The sequence below is a fragment of the Thalassophryne amazonica genome, chromosome 6 (genome assembly GCF_902500255.1).
Source record: "Thalassophryne amazonica chromosome 6, fThaAma1.1, whole genome shotgun sequence".
NCBI lineage: Eukaryota > Metazoa > Chordata > Actinopteri > Batrachoidiformes > Batrachoididae > Thalassophryne > Thalassophryne amazonica.
Genome location: NC_047108.1, coordinates 123,867,793 through 123,884,862, shown reverse-complemented (window position 1 = coordinate 123,884,862; position 17,070 = coordinate 123,867,793). Strand labels below are relative to the sequence as shown.

Sequence of the window (17,070 nt, the reverse complement as noted above, 5' to 3'; positions counted from 1 at the left end):
TTTCACACTAAGCATGTTTTTGAAAGAGAAAATCAAATTAAATTTTGAAGCCGTTCCCTCGTCTGCTGATGTAAACAGTTACAGTTGAGCTGACGAAGCTGCCTCGCTTTAGGCCAGCGCTTAATTAAGAGCAAAGTAAAATATCATTCCACTGCTTACATACCTGATAGTATTTATTCATGTTCATTAAGTAACAGAACTGAGTAGAAAAGGAGAAAATACTCCTTCAGGAAATGTTGTCATACTCTGTTTTTCCCCACACAAACCTCCATTTACTGTCTTGTTTGTGCTCCCATGAGCCTCTGCGTTTGTTGTACCGGTGTTGCAGACCGAAAGGTCCTCGCTAAAAATCAGTCCGTCCTGCCTTCACTGTGCATGCGGTTCACCGATTATCACCTCGTTTTTGCTTAAAACTGCACTGCAGTCATCATCTTTCTCAGCGACAGATATCTGAAGCTTTTGTACATCATCAATCATTTCCGCATAAATTCATCATTTTTTCATAATAAAAGACGGACGAAGCGATCAGAGCGCAGCAGCCAGGCGAGCTGCGAGCTGCTGCGTTCACTGCGCCTCCGTCATTTCAAAGCATCAGCAACAACTCACGGATTATCTCCTCGTTTCTGCTTAAAACTGACTTAAGAATGATTTAAGAGGTTTTACTTTGTCATCTGATGGTTAATAATCACATTATTCGTTTTGATCGCTTTGGGTGTAGAGATTCAGTGTCAGATGAGCTGCTGTGGTCCCAAATGACACATATGCAGTGAAGGCAGGGCGGACCGATTTTTAGGGGGGGACATTTCAGTTTGCAAGACCAGCTCTGTCTCAGTGTTTTGTCTTGTTGAATATTTATGTCCAGTATTGTGCTTTTTAGAAAAAAATCTTGTGTGTATGTTCACTTTGTTTATGTTCCGTTTGAATAAAGTTGCAGTCGATCCATCTGGCAGATGCACGCACTCCCACACACCTACATACAGAGTGATGACATCGCGGGAATAACCAGAAACTTATTTTGAGGACATCCTCCTGTCCTCGAGGCCAGTGGTTCCCAAACTTTTTTTTTTTTTTTTTGGAGCCCAAATATGGCCATATTTTGCTGTCATTGAAATTCCGTTCCCTTAGAGTTGCCCTGATTCAATTATATAGCATTTATTACAGACACAAAAGTCACAAAGTGGTTCACAAAAAAACAGTCCAGTCCCAAAAAAACAGATGTTCATGCTATTTTTTGCATGTATTCTAAGTCAGATTTTCCCCTTTTCCATATGTGGTGCCCACTAGTGACCTACTTCTCCCAAATTTGGCAGACATCCTTTGCTCAATATTATAGATCATTGTGTAAAGTTTCATGCTTATCTCAAGTAATGTTGCGAAGATATGCAACATTTTCTGTTGTGACTGCTCCCTGCAGTAGGTTCTTCATAAAATTATTTAAAAAAATATTGCTTTAATAAAAGCCTCCAAATTTCAAAACAGTTTACTGTAGTAATCATTTTTTTTTTCAAATATTTATATATTTTCCCGATTGACGGCCACCCTTGCCCATTCTCCATGTAATGTGGAGTTGTGTCAGGAACATCTGACATAAAACTTAAATCAACATGCAAATCCACCTTGGATCTGCTGTGGCAACGCCGAGTGAAAACGAGAGACTACTTTTGAAACAGTGACTCATATTTTCAACATATGGAATCTTCACTGTGTTGCATTTTGAAACATTTTGTGAAGCACTTGGCGTATTGAACATTTCAAGCCTTTTCAAACAGTAAATTATTGTTTCCTGTCATTAATTTGCATAGATCTTTGAACATTTCAAGTGAATGAATCATTTTCTGAAGCAACTGTTTCATTCACTGCTTCAAGCTATTCCAGAGGATCACTTTCTGGAGAAATTGATTAATTTTTGTTGATAATATCACCCTCCTCTCCCTCCCTTGGGAATGGGTGTAAACCTTAAGTCCCACCCCCAGGATGTGTGTGGACTGCAGAGGAGACACAGGCAGCACGGGCATGTGCATGCACGAGGTGCACGCCACGTTTTGTGTTTTTCCGCACACAGCGATGACAGTGATGTCGAGTGTCTGTTAAAGCGAGATAGGACTCACCTCGTCTCAGCATCCAAATCACCCACACAGCCGTAACAGTCAGGAGAGTGAGGATCAAACAGCTGCCTAAACGCCACACGTGCACACGCACACAGATATCACGGAGCAGCAGTGCAGTTCAGGCTCAGCAGGACTGTGGGGATCCGAGACGGAAAACAGCCTCCAAATCTCACTTACAACCTGATTCTTCTCATGTGTCTCTAGAGGAACCTTTCAGGCTGTGTGTGTGTTATAAAGAGCCAGGTGTCACAGGGGAATCATGGGTATTGTGGCATTGATACAGCAGCAGTACTGTGTCAGCTCCACTGGTGATTGAAAAGCTTTTTGAGTCATTAGATCCAAAGATAACTGAGGTTTCTTCTGCTGTGCCAGTGAGAAAGCTCTGCTCGTGAACAAGTTTGAGCTGAGCATCAGGACGGAGGCGACCCAGGGCCTGGTGCTGTGGAGCGGGAAGGGCGTGGAGCGCTCCGACTACATCGCCCTGGTCATCGTGGACGGGCACGTCCAGATGACGTACGACTTGGGCTCCAAGCCCGTGGTGCTGCGCTCCTCGGTGCGTGTCGACACCAACCGCTGGATCCGCATCAAAGCCAGCCGGTAAGATGGGAAATGTCAGTGAGTAAAACTGTGATTGCACTTTATTTATACTGTCGGAGCGCCTCAGCTCCTCACAGCAATCTCCTGCTGCACAACGATGAGCGCTGAGTCTCAGATTAAATTTATCGTCACAGCTCGTCATGCTTGAACATGATGCAACTGCAGTGCAGCAGGACAGCCGAGACACTCATCTTAAAATTACACTTAAAGATAGAAATCACAAGGAAACAAGAATTTTAAAAAAAAGCTGTCTGAAAAATTCCACATTCACACAATTTTGTAAACAGAAGAGTTTTATTTATTATTATTTTTTCATTTTATTAGATTTTTATTTGTTAATTTCATTGACTTACGGAACCCTGGAGAGGTCACTTAAAGTGATTTTTTTTTTTTCTGGCCATGATCATTTGTGCGCACGTTTTCCTTTAATGAGCCCACAAATTAATACAACGTGTTCACGTTTTGCTGGCCGTGATAATTTGTGCACACGTTTTCCTTTAATTAAGCCCTCGAATTAATAAAACATGTGCATGTTTTCCTTTAATTGAGCCCTCAAATTAATAAAACGTGTGCACGTTTTCCTTTCGTTCAAAATTATATGACCTAAATTATCATCCTCACGATGGGGAGACACTTCACCCTCACCATCCTTTTTAATGTGCTTAAACTCTAGATGATGCCATGCTGGGCAGCTATAGTTCTCTATATGTCCTTGTGCGCCCAAACCATGACACCCTGACCACATCCATTTCTAATGAGGAAATGTATTACACTGTCTCCTGGTTTGTTGGCTAATAGCCAACATTTATGTGTCAAGACAATATTGAGTGCACGTTTTACAAATTGTGGCCATGTTTAAGTAGATCGTGGCCTTGTTTTGCGCACAATATCATAAAACGTGCGCACAATATCATCAAACAAGTGCACATTTTCTCCACATGCAAAACATTTATGTGTCAAGACAATATTGAGTGCACGTTCTACAAATTGTGGCCATGTTTAAGTAGATCGTGGCCTTGTTTTGCGCACAATATCACAAAACGTGCACACAATATCATAAAACGAGCGCACAATATCATAAAACGTGCACACAATATCATAAAATGTGCGCACAATATCATAAAACGAGTGCACAATATCATAAAACGAGCGCACATTCTCTCCACATGCAAAACATTTATGTGTCAAGACAATATTGAGTGCAAGTTTTACAAATTGTGGCCATGTTTAAGTAGATCGTGGCCTTGTTTTGTGCACAATATCATAAAATGTGCGCACAATATCATAAAACGAGCGCATATTCTCTCCACATGCAAAACATTTATGTGTCCAGACAATATTGAGTGCACGTTTTACAAATTGTGGCCATGTTTAAGTAGATCGTGCCCTTGTTTTGTGCACAATATCACAAAACGTGCGCACGATATTATAAAACGAGCGCACAATATCATAAAACGAGCGCACATTCTCTCCACATGCAAAACATTTATGTGTCAAGACAATATTGAGTGCACGTTTTACAAATTGTGGCCATGTTTAAGTAGATTGTGGCCTTGTTTTGCGCACAATATCATAAAACGTGCACACAATATCATCAAACAAGCGCACATTCTCTCCACATGCAAAACATTTATGTGTCAAGACAATATTGAGTGCACATTCTACAAATTGTGGCCATGTTTAAGTAGATTGTGGCCTTGTTTTGCGCACAATATCACAAAACGTGCACACAATATCATAAAACGAGCGCACAATATCATAAAACGAGCGCACATTCTCTCCACATGCAAAACATTTATGTGTCAAGACAATATTGAGTGCACGTTTTACAAATTGTGGCCATGTTTAAGTAGATCGTGGCCTTGTTTTGTGCACAATATCACAAAACGTGCGCACAATATCATAAAACGAGCGCACATTCTCTCCACATGCAAAACATTTATGTGTCAAGACAATATTGAGTGCACGTTTTACAAATTGTGGCCACATTTAAGTAGATCGTGGCCTTGTTTTGCACACAATATCATAAAACGTGCGCACAATATCATAAAATGTGCGCACAATATCATAAAATGAGCGCACATTCTCTCCACATGCAAAACATTTTGCAATGACACTTCCAGGGCTCCGTATTGACTCTCTTTTGGATCTCTATTTTTTATTGCCATTTTTTTAAATGTTAATGATCTATTTTTACAAATCAACTGCAATGTGCGAGATGCACCAGTGTACTTTGTACAACTATATTTTTATATATATATATATATAGTCATATATATATGTGTGTGTCCCACGTGAATGTCTTGGCCCACCCTAAGCCCAGTTTTTAGGGGCGGGCGTTGGTGTTTAACCATTCGGGGCAGTCTCTCAATTGATGCTCAATTGAGCCGTAGACAAAGCACGCCCCGCGGGGAAGCCTCCTCTGTCTATTCGGTGGTCTGAATGTGGCCCTGCTCGTGTCCATAGCTTTGTCAGCAGGGAGAGCTGTAGCCACACGGAGCGTAGAGGCCATGGAGCGTGGGAAGGGCGGACCTTTTTCGGACCCGGAAGGAAGAGGGACGGCGCGTGCCCGGCCACGCCCCTCGTCTCGTTCCCGATGGCGTTCCTCCAACCGATTGTCTAACCGTATAACGAGGTCGATAAGCCCATCTAATTCCCGCGGTTCATCCTTGGCCACCAGGTGTTCCTTCAGGAACGACGACAGTCCGTTTACGAAGGCGGCGCGGAGCGCAGCGTTATTCCAGCCAGACCTCGCAGCCGCAATGCGGAAGTCGACTGCATAAGTGGCTGCACTCCGGCGTCCCTGTCTCATTGACAGCAGCACAGTTGAAGCGGTCTCTCCCCTGTTAGGGTGGTCAAACACGGTTTTGAACTCCCTCACAAACCCAGTGTACGTATGAAGGAGCCGTGAATTTTGCTCCCAAAGCGCCGTAGCCCAAGCACGTGCCTCTCCTCGAAGCAGATTAATCACATAAGCTACTTTACTAGCATCAGACGCGTACATGACGGGACGTTGTGCAAAGACGAGCGAACACTGCATAAGAAAGTCTGCGCATGTCTCCACACAACCTCCGTACGGCTCTGGGGGGCTTATGTATGCTTCAGGGGATGGTGGGAGGGGTCGTTGAACGACCAGTGGAACGTTTATATCCTGCACAGGATCGGCAGGAGGAGGAGCTGGAGCAGCGCCCTGAGCGCTCGCTGCCACCTGTGCGGAGAGAGCCTCCACCCTGCGGTTCAGGAGGATGTTTTGCTCGGTCATCTGATCCAACCGAGCAGTAAAGGTGGTGAGGATGTGCTGCAACTCACCAATCACGCCTCCTGCAGACGCCTGTGCACCCTGCTCTCCCATTGGCCGTTCAACTGCTGGGTGACGCCCCTCGGAGTCCATGACGAGGTGGCCGAGATATCCTGTTGTGAAAGTGTAGTGACACGGACCCACAACAGGGGGCGCAAATGAACGGACAATAGGAGAAGTCAAATTTGAACACTTTACTTGTTGTGAATGCCACAACTGCACACCACAGATTATAGAATGAATACAAAGTCAATCAATCAAGGTGTCGTGTGGGCAGGCTTGACGATAGGAGACGCCCGTCTGGAGAAGAACCGGAACCACACGATTTCCTCCGCCACCGAACCAGGAGAATACTGGAGCCGCCAAGTTCCAAGTCCCCCAGGTGGCCACCATGTCCGCGTGTCGGATCTGGTACTGCTGGCGAAGAGCAAAAACAGTCAGGTGTGGGTGTGTGTACACCCTGTAACAAGTATGGTGGTTAGTCCACCTCCACCTCTCATCCACACTCGTGCAGCTACTGTCAATCACTTATCTGGCAGGATGCAGAGCGAAGCAGTCGCGGCATACGCCGGTTCTTCAGGAAGACAGCTGCAACAATGTATTTACTGAAAACAACGTTAGTAACACTCAGGCTGAGATAGTTACCTCCTTGATAGAACGATATCAATCAATCAATCAATCAATTTTTTAATATAGCGCCAAATCACAACAAACAGTTGCCCCAAGGCGCTTTATATTGTAAGGCAAGGCCATACAATAATTATGTAAAACCCCAACGGTCAAAACGACCCCCTGTGAGCAAGCACTTGGCTACAGTGGGAAGGAAAAACTCCCTTTTAACAGGAAGAAACCTCCAGCAGAACCAGGCTCAGGGAGGGGCAGTCTTCTGCTGGGACTGGTTGGGGCTGAGGGAGAGAACCAGGAAAAAGACATGCTGTGGAGGGGAGCAGAGATCGATCACTAATGAATAAATGCAGAGTGGTGCATACAGAGCAAAAAGAGAAAGAAACAGTGCATCATGGGAACCCCCCAGCAGTCTATGTCTATAGCAGCATAACTAAGGGATGGTTCAGGGTCACCTGATCCAGCCCTAACTATAAGCTTTAGCAAAAAGGAAAGTTTTAAGCCTAATCTTAAAAGTAGAGAGGGTGTCTGTCTCCCTGATCTGAATTGGGAGCTGGTTCCACAGGAGAGGAGCCTGAAAGCTGAAGGCTCTGCCTCCCATTCTACTCTTACAAACCCTAGGAACTACAAGTAAGCCTGCAGTCTGAGAGCGAAGCGCTCTATTGGGGTGATATGGGACTACGAGGTCCCTAAGATAAGATGGGACCTGATTATTCAAAACCTTATAAGTAAGAAGAAGAATTTTAAATTCTATTCTAGAATTAACAGGAAGCCAATGAAGAGAGGCCAATATGGGTGAGATATGCTCTCTCCTTCTAGTCCCCGTCAGTACTCTAGCTGCAGCATTTTGAATTAACTGAAGGCTTTTTAGGGAACTTTTAGGACAACCTGATAATAATGAATTACAATAGTCCAGCCTAGAGGAAATAAATGCATGAATTAGTTTTTCAGCATCACTCTGAGACAAGACCTTTCTGATTTTAGAGATATTGCGTAAATGCAAAAAAGCAGTCCTACATATTTGTTTAATATGCGCTTTGAATGACATATCCTGATCAAAAATGACTCCAAGATTTCTCACAGTATTACTAGAGGTCAGGGTAATGCCATCCAGAGTAAGGATCTGGTTAGACACCATGTTTCTAAGATTTGTGGGGCCAAGTACAATAACTTCAGTTTTATCTGAGTTTAAAAGCAGGAAATTAGAGGTCATCCATGTCTTTATGTCTGTAAGACAATCCTGCAGTTTAGCTAATTGGTGTGTGTCCTCTGGCTTCATGGATAGATAAAGCTGGGTATCATCTGCGTAACAATGAAAATTTAAGCAATACCGTCTAATAATACTGCCTAAGGGAAGCATGTATAAAGTGAATAAAATTGGTCCTAGCACAGAACCTTGTGGAACTCCATAATTAACTTTAGTCTGTGAAGAAGATTCCCCATTTACATGAACAAATTGTAATCTATTAGACAAATATGATTCAAACCACCGCAGCGCAGTGCCTTTAATACCTATGGCATGCTCTAATCTCTGTAATAAAATTTTATGGTCAACAGTATCAAAAGCAGCACTGAGGTCTAACAGAACAAGCACAGAGATGAGTCCACTGTCCGAGGCCATAAGAAGATCATTTGTAACCTTCACTAATGCTGTTTCTGTACTATGATGAATTCTAAAACCTGACTGAAACTCTTCAAATAGACCATTCCTCTGCAGATGATCAGTTAGCTGTTTTACAACTACCCTTTCAAGAATTTCTGAGAGAAAAGGAAGGTTGGAGATTGGCCTATAATTAGCTAAGATAGCTGGGTCAAGTGATGGCTTTTTAAGTAATGGTTTAATTACTGCCACCTTAAAAGCCTGTGGTACATAGCCAACTAACAAAGATAGATTGATCATATTTAAGATCGAAGCATTAAATAATGGTAGGGCTTCCTTGAGCAGCCTGGTAGGAATGGGGTCTAATAGACATGTTGATGGTTTGGATGAAGTAACTAATGAAAATAACTCAGACAGAACAATCGGAGAGAAAGAGTCTAACCAAATACCGGCATCACTGAAAGCAGCCAAAGATAACGATACGTCTTTGGGATGGTTATGAGTAATTTTTTCTCTAATAGTTAAAATTTTGTTAGCAAAGAAAGTCATGAAGTCATTACTAGTTAAAGTTAATGGAATACTCAGCTCAATAGAGCTCTGACTCTTTGTCAGCCTGGCTACAGTGCTGAAAAGAAACCTGGGGTTGTTCTTATTTTCTTCAATTAGTGATGAGTAGAAAGATGTCCTAGCTTTACGGAGGGCTTTTTTATAGAGCAACAGACTCTTTTTCCAGGCTAAGTGAAGATCTTCTAAATTAGTGAGACGCCATTTCCCCTCCAACTTACGGGTTATCTGCTTTAAGCTACGAGTTTGTGAGTTATACCACGGAGTCAGACACTTCTGATTTAAAGCTCTCTTTTTCAGAGGAGCTACAGCATCCAAAGTTGTCTTCAATGAGGATGTAAAACTATTGACGAGATACTCTATCTCCCTTACAGAGTTTAGGTAGCTACTCTGCACTGTGTTGGTATATGGCATTAGAGAACATAAAGAAGGAATCATATCCTTAAACCTAGTTACAGCGCTTTCTGAAAGACTTCTAGTGTAATGAAACTTATTCCCCACTGCTGGGTAGTCCATCAGAGTAAATGTAAATGTTATTAAGAAATGATCAGACAGAAGGGAGTTTTCAGGGAATACTGTTAAGTCTTCTATTTCCATACCATAAGTCAGAACAAGATCTAAGATATGATTAAAGTGGTGGGTGGACTCATTTACTTTTTGAGCAAAGCCAATAGAGTCTAATAATAGATTAAATGCAGTGTTGAGGCTGTCATTCTCAGCATCTGTGTGGATGTTAAAATCGCCCACTATAATTATCTTATCTGAGCTAAGCACTAAGTCAGACAAAAGGTCTGAAAATTCACAGAGAAACTCACAGTAACGACCAGGTGGACGATAGATAATAACAAATAAAACTGGTTTTTGGGACTTCCAATTTGGATGGACAAGACTAAGAGACAAGCTTTCAAATGAATTAAAGCTCTGTCTGGGTTTTTGATTAATTAATTGCTGGTTATTGGTGGTCTGGGAGCAGGCACCGTCTCTACGGGGATGGGGTAATGAGGGGATGGCAGGGGGAGAGAAGCTGCAGAGAGGTGTGTAAGACTACAACTCTGCTTCCTGGTCCCAACCCTGGATAGTCACGGTTTGGATGATTTAAGAAAATTGGCCAGATTTCTAGAATTGAGAGCTGCTCCATCCAAAGTGGGATGGATGCCGTCTCTCCTAACAAGACCAGGTTTTCCCCAGAAGCTTTGCCAATTATCTATGAAGCCCACCTCATTTTTTGGACACCACTCAGACAGCCAGCAATTCAAGGAGAACATGCGGCTAAACATGTCACTCCCGGTATCTCGGCGACATGGTGGAGGTGTCGTCCTGCTTTTATTTGGGGTGAGGCGCAGATGATTGGTGACAGCTGTCATAGCCAATGAGTGACAGCTGTCACCCCGGCCGCACTTGTGGGGCGGCAGCGCCCTCTCGTGCCTGAAGCCCGCACTTCAGACAGGGCGCCCTCTGGTGGTGGGCCAGCAGTACCTCCTCTTCTGGTGGCCCACACAACAGGGACATTATTACTGTTTACTGTTTCAGCACTCTGGCAAAACAATTTCCTTCGGGATTAGTAAAGTTACTCTTATTCTTGCGTATTTTTTGTCTTTTCTTGCATGCTGTCTTATTCTGTTGTCACACCAGCTGATGTGCAGATTTTAAGAAAATAAATGTCATTTATATTATGTGATAGAATTACAATGTCAGTTGTAGTTTTCTGCGGTGACTGCATGAATAAATCCACATAATAAAAAACAACAACAAAGGCACACTTTTTGCCACACAGTGACAACACTTTAATGGATTCATTCACTCATTAAAAGTAAATGAACCATTGAAGACCATCTGTGTGATCTGACTTTATCACTGCTGGGTATTTGCTGTCAACATCCTGAAGAGCGTGGTTGTTATTTATGGCGATATGGGCGATAATAAGACTGGTTTCATTATTCCAGACACAAATAATCGATCTCAGAAGCACCTGCATTCATTTCAAACAGGAATCAGACCAAGTCTCATTCCAGGCTTATAAGTCTGGCGTGCGAGCTGCAGGAAGATGACTTCATTTAGATGTTGATGATGGTGTAAATTGCAGCATGTGGCACACAGCGTGCGTAGTTACACAGCTATCTGTGTTTGCAATTTGCCTTCAATGATATTCTCTCTGCAGGAAGCCCACTTTCCTGCTTTCAAATTAGCGCTGTCGTCAGAATTCTTAAGTGTGCAATAATGCTTAGTGCAGATCCACCTATAATGAATGGTGCGCTAAGCACATCTGTTAGCTGCTAGACAGGCATATTTAAAATGCTGTTTGGCAAAAGGCAGTTTATGTGACTGCTTAGTGAGCTGGCAGCGGAGCAATGGAGTCTTGATGCTTCCGATGAAATGAAACTGCAAGTTAAAGCTATTCAGTGTGACACACATTCATCAATGTGACTTCACACTGTTTCTGTGTGTTTTTCACTCTCCTCCGCAGAGCGCTTAGAGACGGCGCTCTACAGGTTGGCAACGAGGCACCGGTAACAGGGTCATCGCCTTTGGCTGCAACACAGCTGGACACAGACGGAGCGCTGTGGTTGGGTATGTACTTTTAGAAGAAAAAAGTTCTCAGACTTGCATGAGTTTTTACGTCCATTTGACGTTCACTGATGAAGGGACAGAATTTTGGTTGTAACTCATCAAAGATTGTGTTCACGTCATGGGTACTTTATGTGGAGTTGATGATGCAACATTAGGGTTGCTGTGATATTTTAAGAATTTGTACACTGTGTTTTCCAGAGTATGTCCTGTGACTTATACTCTAATGCAACTTCATCCATTATTAATAATATGAATCATAATAATGATTTATGTAGGGCTTTTATGAAAGAATCAAAGTACTAAAAAAAATTAATTCCAATAATGAGGGAATAAATGGCAATAACGAAAAGTACATAACAACAATGGAGAAAAATCCCAAATTACACTCACTTGCTTACTTCATTCATCTTCAACCACTTACTCCAATTAAGGAAACTGGACAGGACGTTAGTCTGTTGCAGGGCCACATATAGACAAACAAAGACATATACACCCTCAGGCAGACCTACGGACAATTTAAAATTTCCAAAATGGCCCAATGATATTGATGTTAGGAGACTGAGATGCCCACTCCAGAACCTTTACTTTATTCTGCTGTAGCCAATGACAGGTCGACTTGGCCTTGGGTTTTGGATTGTTAGAACGTTGTTGATTCCTCTCCAAATATAACATTTATGGTTGCGGCCAAAAAGTTCAATTTTGGTCTCATCACCACAAATGACTTTGTTCTCTGTGCTGTTTGGCGTATTGTAATTGGGATACTTTGTGGCATTTGGGGAGTAATGGCTTTCTTCTGGTGAATCAACCATGTAGCCCATTTTTCTTCAAGTACCTCCTTATTGTGCATCTTGTAACAGCCACACCACTTTTTTCAGAGAGTCCTGTATTTCAGCTGAAGTTATTTGTGGGTTTTTCTTTGCATCACAAACACTTTTCCTGGCAGTTGTTGCTGAAATTTTTGTTGGTCTACCTGCCCATGGTTGGGTTCAAACAGAATCCCTCATTTTACACTTCTTAATTAGAGTTTGAACACTGCTGATTGGCATTCTCAGTCCCTTGGATATCTTTTTATATCCCTTTCCTGTTTTATACAGTTCAATTACCTTTTCTTTGACAGTTCTTTTGCTTTCTCCCTGACTCAGAAACCAGAAACGTCAGTGCAGCACTGGATGAAAGATGCAAGGGTCTGTCAGGAGCCCAGAAATTCACTGACCTTTTATACACACACACTGGTTACAAGCAAATAGATCACAGGTGAGGATGGTTACCTTTTGTAGCCATTCAAACCAGTTTGTATGAACTTGTGTGCATGTTATCAGGCCAAAATCACCAGGGTATATAAATTTTATATCAGGGTCATTTGGGTAATTTCTGTTGTCATTATAATTTAAAAAGAGTAAACACAGTTGTTTGACAATAAATTGCTTCACACAACCACTAACCATGAGTGAAAAAATGTTTTTGTGTTATCAATCATATTCATAGAACAATTGAAGCTGAGAGTAAATATAAGACATATAAAAACAAGCTAACCATTATTATGCAATCTTGCAAAAGGCAGTATTAGAGTGATTTATTGGAAAAATAAAACAAGCATAAAGGTACTTGGAAGCTCTTAAATGAAATCATCAAAAATAAAAAAGTTGTCAAAGATTATCCAACATATTTTTGCACAAATACTGATTCAGTTGTTAAGGGAAAGAAAGCTATAGTGTTGGGAAAGTGTAGTGACACGGACCCACAACAGGGGGCGTAAATGAACGGACAATGGATAAGCCAAAATACAACAATTTAATGTTGTGAATGTGCACAACGGAAAACAGACAAATGCAATTTTGGAACAATAGTCAATAATACAAAAGTGACGTGTGGGCAGGCTCGAGGATAGAAGACGCCTGTCCAGAGAAGAGTCCCACGCGATTTCCACTGCCAGCCGATCTGGAGCACAATGGAGCCGCCAAGTCCCGAGTCCCCAGGTGGCCACTGCCTCCGACTGTCAGATCTGGTACTGCTGGCAGGAAGAACAGACAGGTGATGGTGGGTGCGTGCACACCCAGCAAACAGTCAGCACAGTTCCCTCTTGGTGGAAAAAACCTCCACCTCCTAATCACAATTCTCTCGGAGCTCGTGCAGATCCTAATGTCACACTTAGCAGAGTCTGGAATGAGGAGCGGAGACGCCAACTCCCCAAACACAGCTACAACTCGAGGTGTACAAAAGGTACGTCAGCAAACTCAGAATTAATTAGTCAAGCACAGAAGCAAGGACGTTACAACTGCTGACGCTGTCACGTGCCCGTGGCTCAGAGGACAGTGACAAGGAGGAGACACAAACGAGAGGATTAGAAAAATAGAAGTATTTATTTACAGTAGTTTAAGTCATAAATTAAAAGGTGCAAAGATGTGCAGCTGTGCAAAAAGGCGCTCTGCTACCGGTCGGTGCAGCGAGACATCCTAGAAAGAGAGAGGGAGAGAACAAAATGAATTAGTTGGGCCCACTTAAATAAGAGACAGGGACACCAGGCCCAGGTGCCCCTGATTATGGGCCCGCCCCGCTACAAGACGGCGGGGACCGTCACAACGCTTAGCTGAACAAATGTGTTCATATGGCACAAAACAGGCTGAGAAGTTTACCTGACGGGCAGAACAATTTCTCGGCAGAGAGGTGGAGTTGCTGCCCGGCTTTTATGGGATGGGGTGATTGTGGCTGATGACTGACAGCTGTCACTCCCGGCTGATCCTGAGGGGCAACTGCGCCCTCTCGTGCCTGAAGCCCGCACTTCAGGCAGGGCGCCCTCTGGTGGTGGGCCAGCAGTACTTCCTCTTCAGCGGCCCACACAACAGGACCCCCCCCCTCAACGGGCGCCTCCTGGCGCCCGACCAGGCTTGTCGGGGTGACGGGTGTAGAAGTCAGCCAGGAGGGCTGGGTCCAGGATGAAGCTCCTCTTTACCCAGGAGCGTTCTTCGGGCCCATAACCCTCCCAGTCCACCAAATACTGGAACCCCCGGCCCATTTGACGGACGTCCAGGAGCCTGCGAACGGTCCAAGCAGGCTCCCCGTCGATGATCCGGGCAGGAGGCGGCGCCGGTCCGGGGGTGCAGAGAGCAGAGGAGTGGTGTGGTTTGAGACGTGAAACATGGAAAACGGGGTGGATCTGCAGTGAAGCAGGGAGCTGCAGCTTCACTGCACCGGACTGAGGACTTTGACGATCTTGAAGGGTCCAATGAAGCGGTCCTTCAGCTTAGGGGAGTCCACTTGTAGGGGTATGTCTTTGGTCGAAAGCCACACCTCCTGCCCAGGCTGGTATGCATGGGTGTTGGCCCTCGTCCGGGCCTTCAGCAGGGCAGAGCGGGCGGAGCGCCACACCCGACGGCATCTCCATAGGTGGGCCTGGACCGAGGGGACTCCGACCTCTCCCTCCGTGATCGGGAACAATGGGGGCTGGTACCCCAGGCATATCTCGAACATGGAGAGGCCGGTAGCAGAGGACACCTGGCTGTTATGCGCATACTCGATCCAGGCCAGATGGTTGCTCCAGGCCGTCGGGTGCGTGGAGGTTACGCAGCGGAGGGCCTGCTCCAGTTCCTGGTTTACCCACTCTGCCTGTCTGTTCATCTGTGGATGATACCCGGACGAGAGGCTCACGATGGCCCCCAGTTCTCTGCAGAAACTCCTCCAGACTTGTCAGGAGAACTGAGAACCACGGTTGGAGACAATGTCGGTTGGTATCCCATGCAGACGTACAACATGGTGGACCAGGAGGTCTGCTGTCTCCTGGGCCATGGGGAGCTTCGGGAGGGCCACGAAGTGGGCCGCCTTGGAGAATCGGTCCACTATCGTGAGGATGGTAGTCATGCCCTGGGACGGCAGGAGGCCCGTGACGAAGTCCAGGCCGATGTGTGACCAGGGGCGATGAGGCACCGGAAGCGGCTGGAGGAGTCCTTGAGTTTTTTGGTGGTCAGCCTTGCCCCTGGCACAGGTGGTACAGGCCTGGACATACTCCTGGATGTCGGCCTCCATGGATGCCCACCAGAAGCGCTGCCGGACCACTGCCACAGTTCTTCGCACCCCTGGGTGACAGGAGAGCTTGGAACCATGACAGGAGTCCAGGACTGCAGCTCTGGCTTCTGGTGGGACATAAAGTCTGTTCTTAGGGCCGGTCCCCGGGTCCGGGTCCCGTGCCAGGGCCTCCCGGACAGTCTTCCCCACGTCCCAGGTGAGGGTGGCCACGATAGCGGACTCGGGGATGATAGGTTCCGGTGGATTTGACAGCTCGGTTTTGACTTCCTCTTCATGTACCCGGGACAAGCCGTTGGATCTTTGGTTCTTGGTCCCGGGGCAGTAGGTGATCTGGAAGTCAAAACGCCCGAAGAACAGTGACCAGCGGGCTTGCCTGGGGTTCAGACGCCTGGCGGTCCGGATGTACTCCAGTTTCCGATGGTCCGTGAAAACCGTGAAAGGTACCGCAGCTCCCTCCAACAGGTGTCTCCACCCCTCAAGAGCCTCTTTCACCGCTAGGAGTTCCCGATTGCTGACGTCATAGTTCCGTTCTGCCGGGGTCAACCTGCGGGAAAAATAGGCACAAGGGTGGAGGACCTTATCGGACTCCCCGCTCTGGGACAGCACGGCTCCTATCCCTGAGTCAGAGGCATCCACTTCGACTACAAACTGGCGATTGGGATCGGGCTGCACCAGTTGTCGAGAACCGGCATTTCAACTCCCTAAATGCGGCTTCGCACCGATCTGACCAGGTGAAGGGGATTTTAGTGGAGGTTAGGGCCGTCAGGGGGCTAACTACCTGGCTATAGCCCTTTATGAACCTCTGGTAGAAATTTGCAAAGCCGAGGAACTGCTGCAATTTCCTACGGCTTGTCGGTTGGGGCCAGTCTCTCACCGCCGCAACCTTGGCCGGATCAGGGGCGACGGAGTTGGAGGAGATTATGAACCCCAGGAAGGACAAAGAAGTGCAGTGGAACTCGCACTTCTCGCCCTTCACAAACAGCCGGTTCTCCAACAACCGCTGCAGGACCTGACGTACATGCTGCACATGAGTCTCAGGATCCGGGGAGAAGATGAGAATATCGTCAAGGTATACAAAGACAAACCGATGCAGGAAGTCCCACAAGACGTCATTAACCAACGCTTGGAATGTCGCGGGCGCATTGGTGAGGCCGAACGGCATGACCAGGTACTCAAAATGACCTAACAGGGTGTTAAATGCCGTCTTCCACTCGTCTCCCTCCCAGATCCGAACCAGGTGATAAGCATTCCTAAGATCCAGTTTTGTGAAAATTTGGGCTCCATGCAAAGGCGTGAACACTGAATCTAACAGAGGTAACGGGTATCGGTTGCGAACCATGATCTCGTTCAGCCCTCTGTAATCAATGCATGGACGGAGTCCGCCGTCTTTCTTGCCCACAAAAAAGAAACCAGCACCCATCAGGGAGGTGGAGTTCTGGATCAACCCGGCAGCTAACAAGTCCCGGATGTAGGTCTCCATTGATTCGCGTTCCGGACGTGAGAGGTTGTACAGCCTGCTGGACGGGTACTCAGCGCCCAGTATCAAATCAATGGCACAATCGTACGGATGGTGTGGGGGCAGCGTAAGTGCCAGATCCTTGCTGAAGACGTCAGCAAGGTCATGGTACTCGGCTGGCACCGCCGCCAGATTGGGGGGGACTAGAACCTCCTCCTTAGCTGTCACACCGGGT

The 17,070-nt window shown here is 45.5% G+C and overlaps 1 protein-coding gene across 1 annotated transcript in view; it reads left to right on the top strand.

Annotated features, from left to right (window-relative positions):
* The window catches only part of agrn (agrin), a 945,905-nt gene that overhangs the window by 915,243 nt on the left and 13,592 nt on the right, over positions 1-17,070 (top strand). The window contains exons 38-39 of the mRNA XM_034173355.1: positions 2,481-2,705; positions 11,256-11,359. Coding sequence (XP_034029246.1) covers positions 2,481-2,705; positions 11,256-11,359 — 329 coding nt within the window. The remainder of the gene's footprint in view (positions 1-2,480; positions 2,706-11,255; positions 11,360-17,070) is intronic.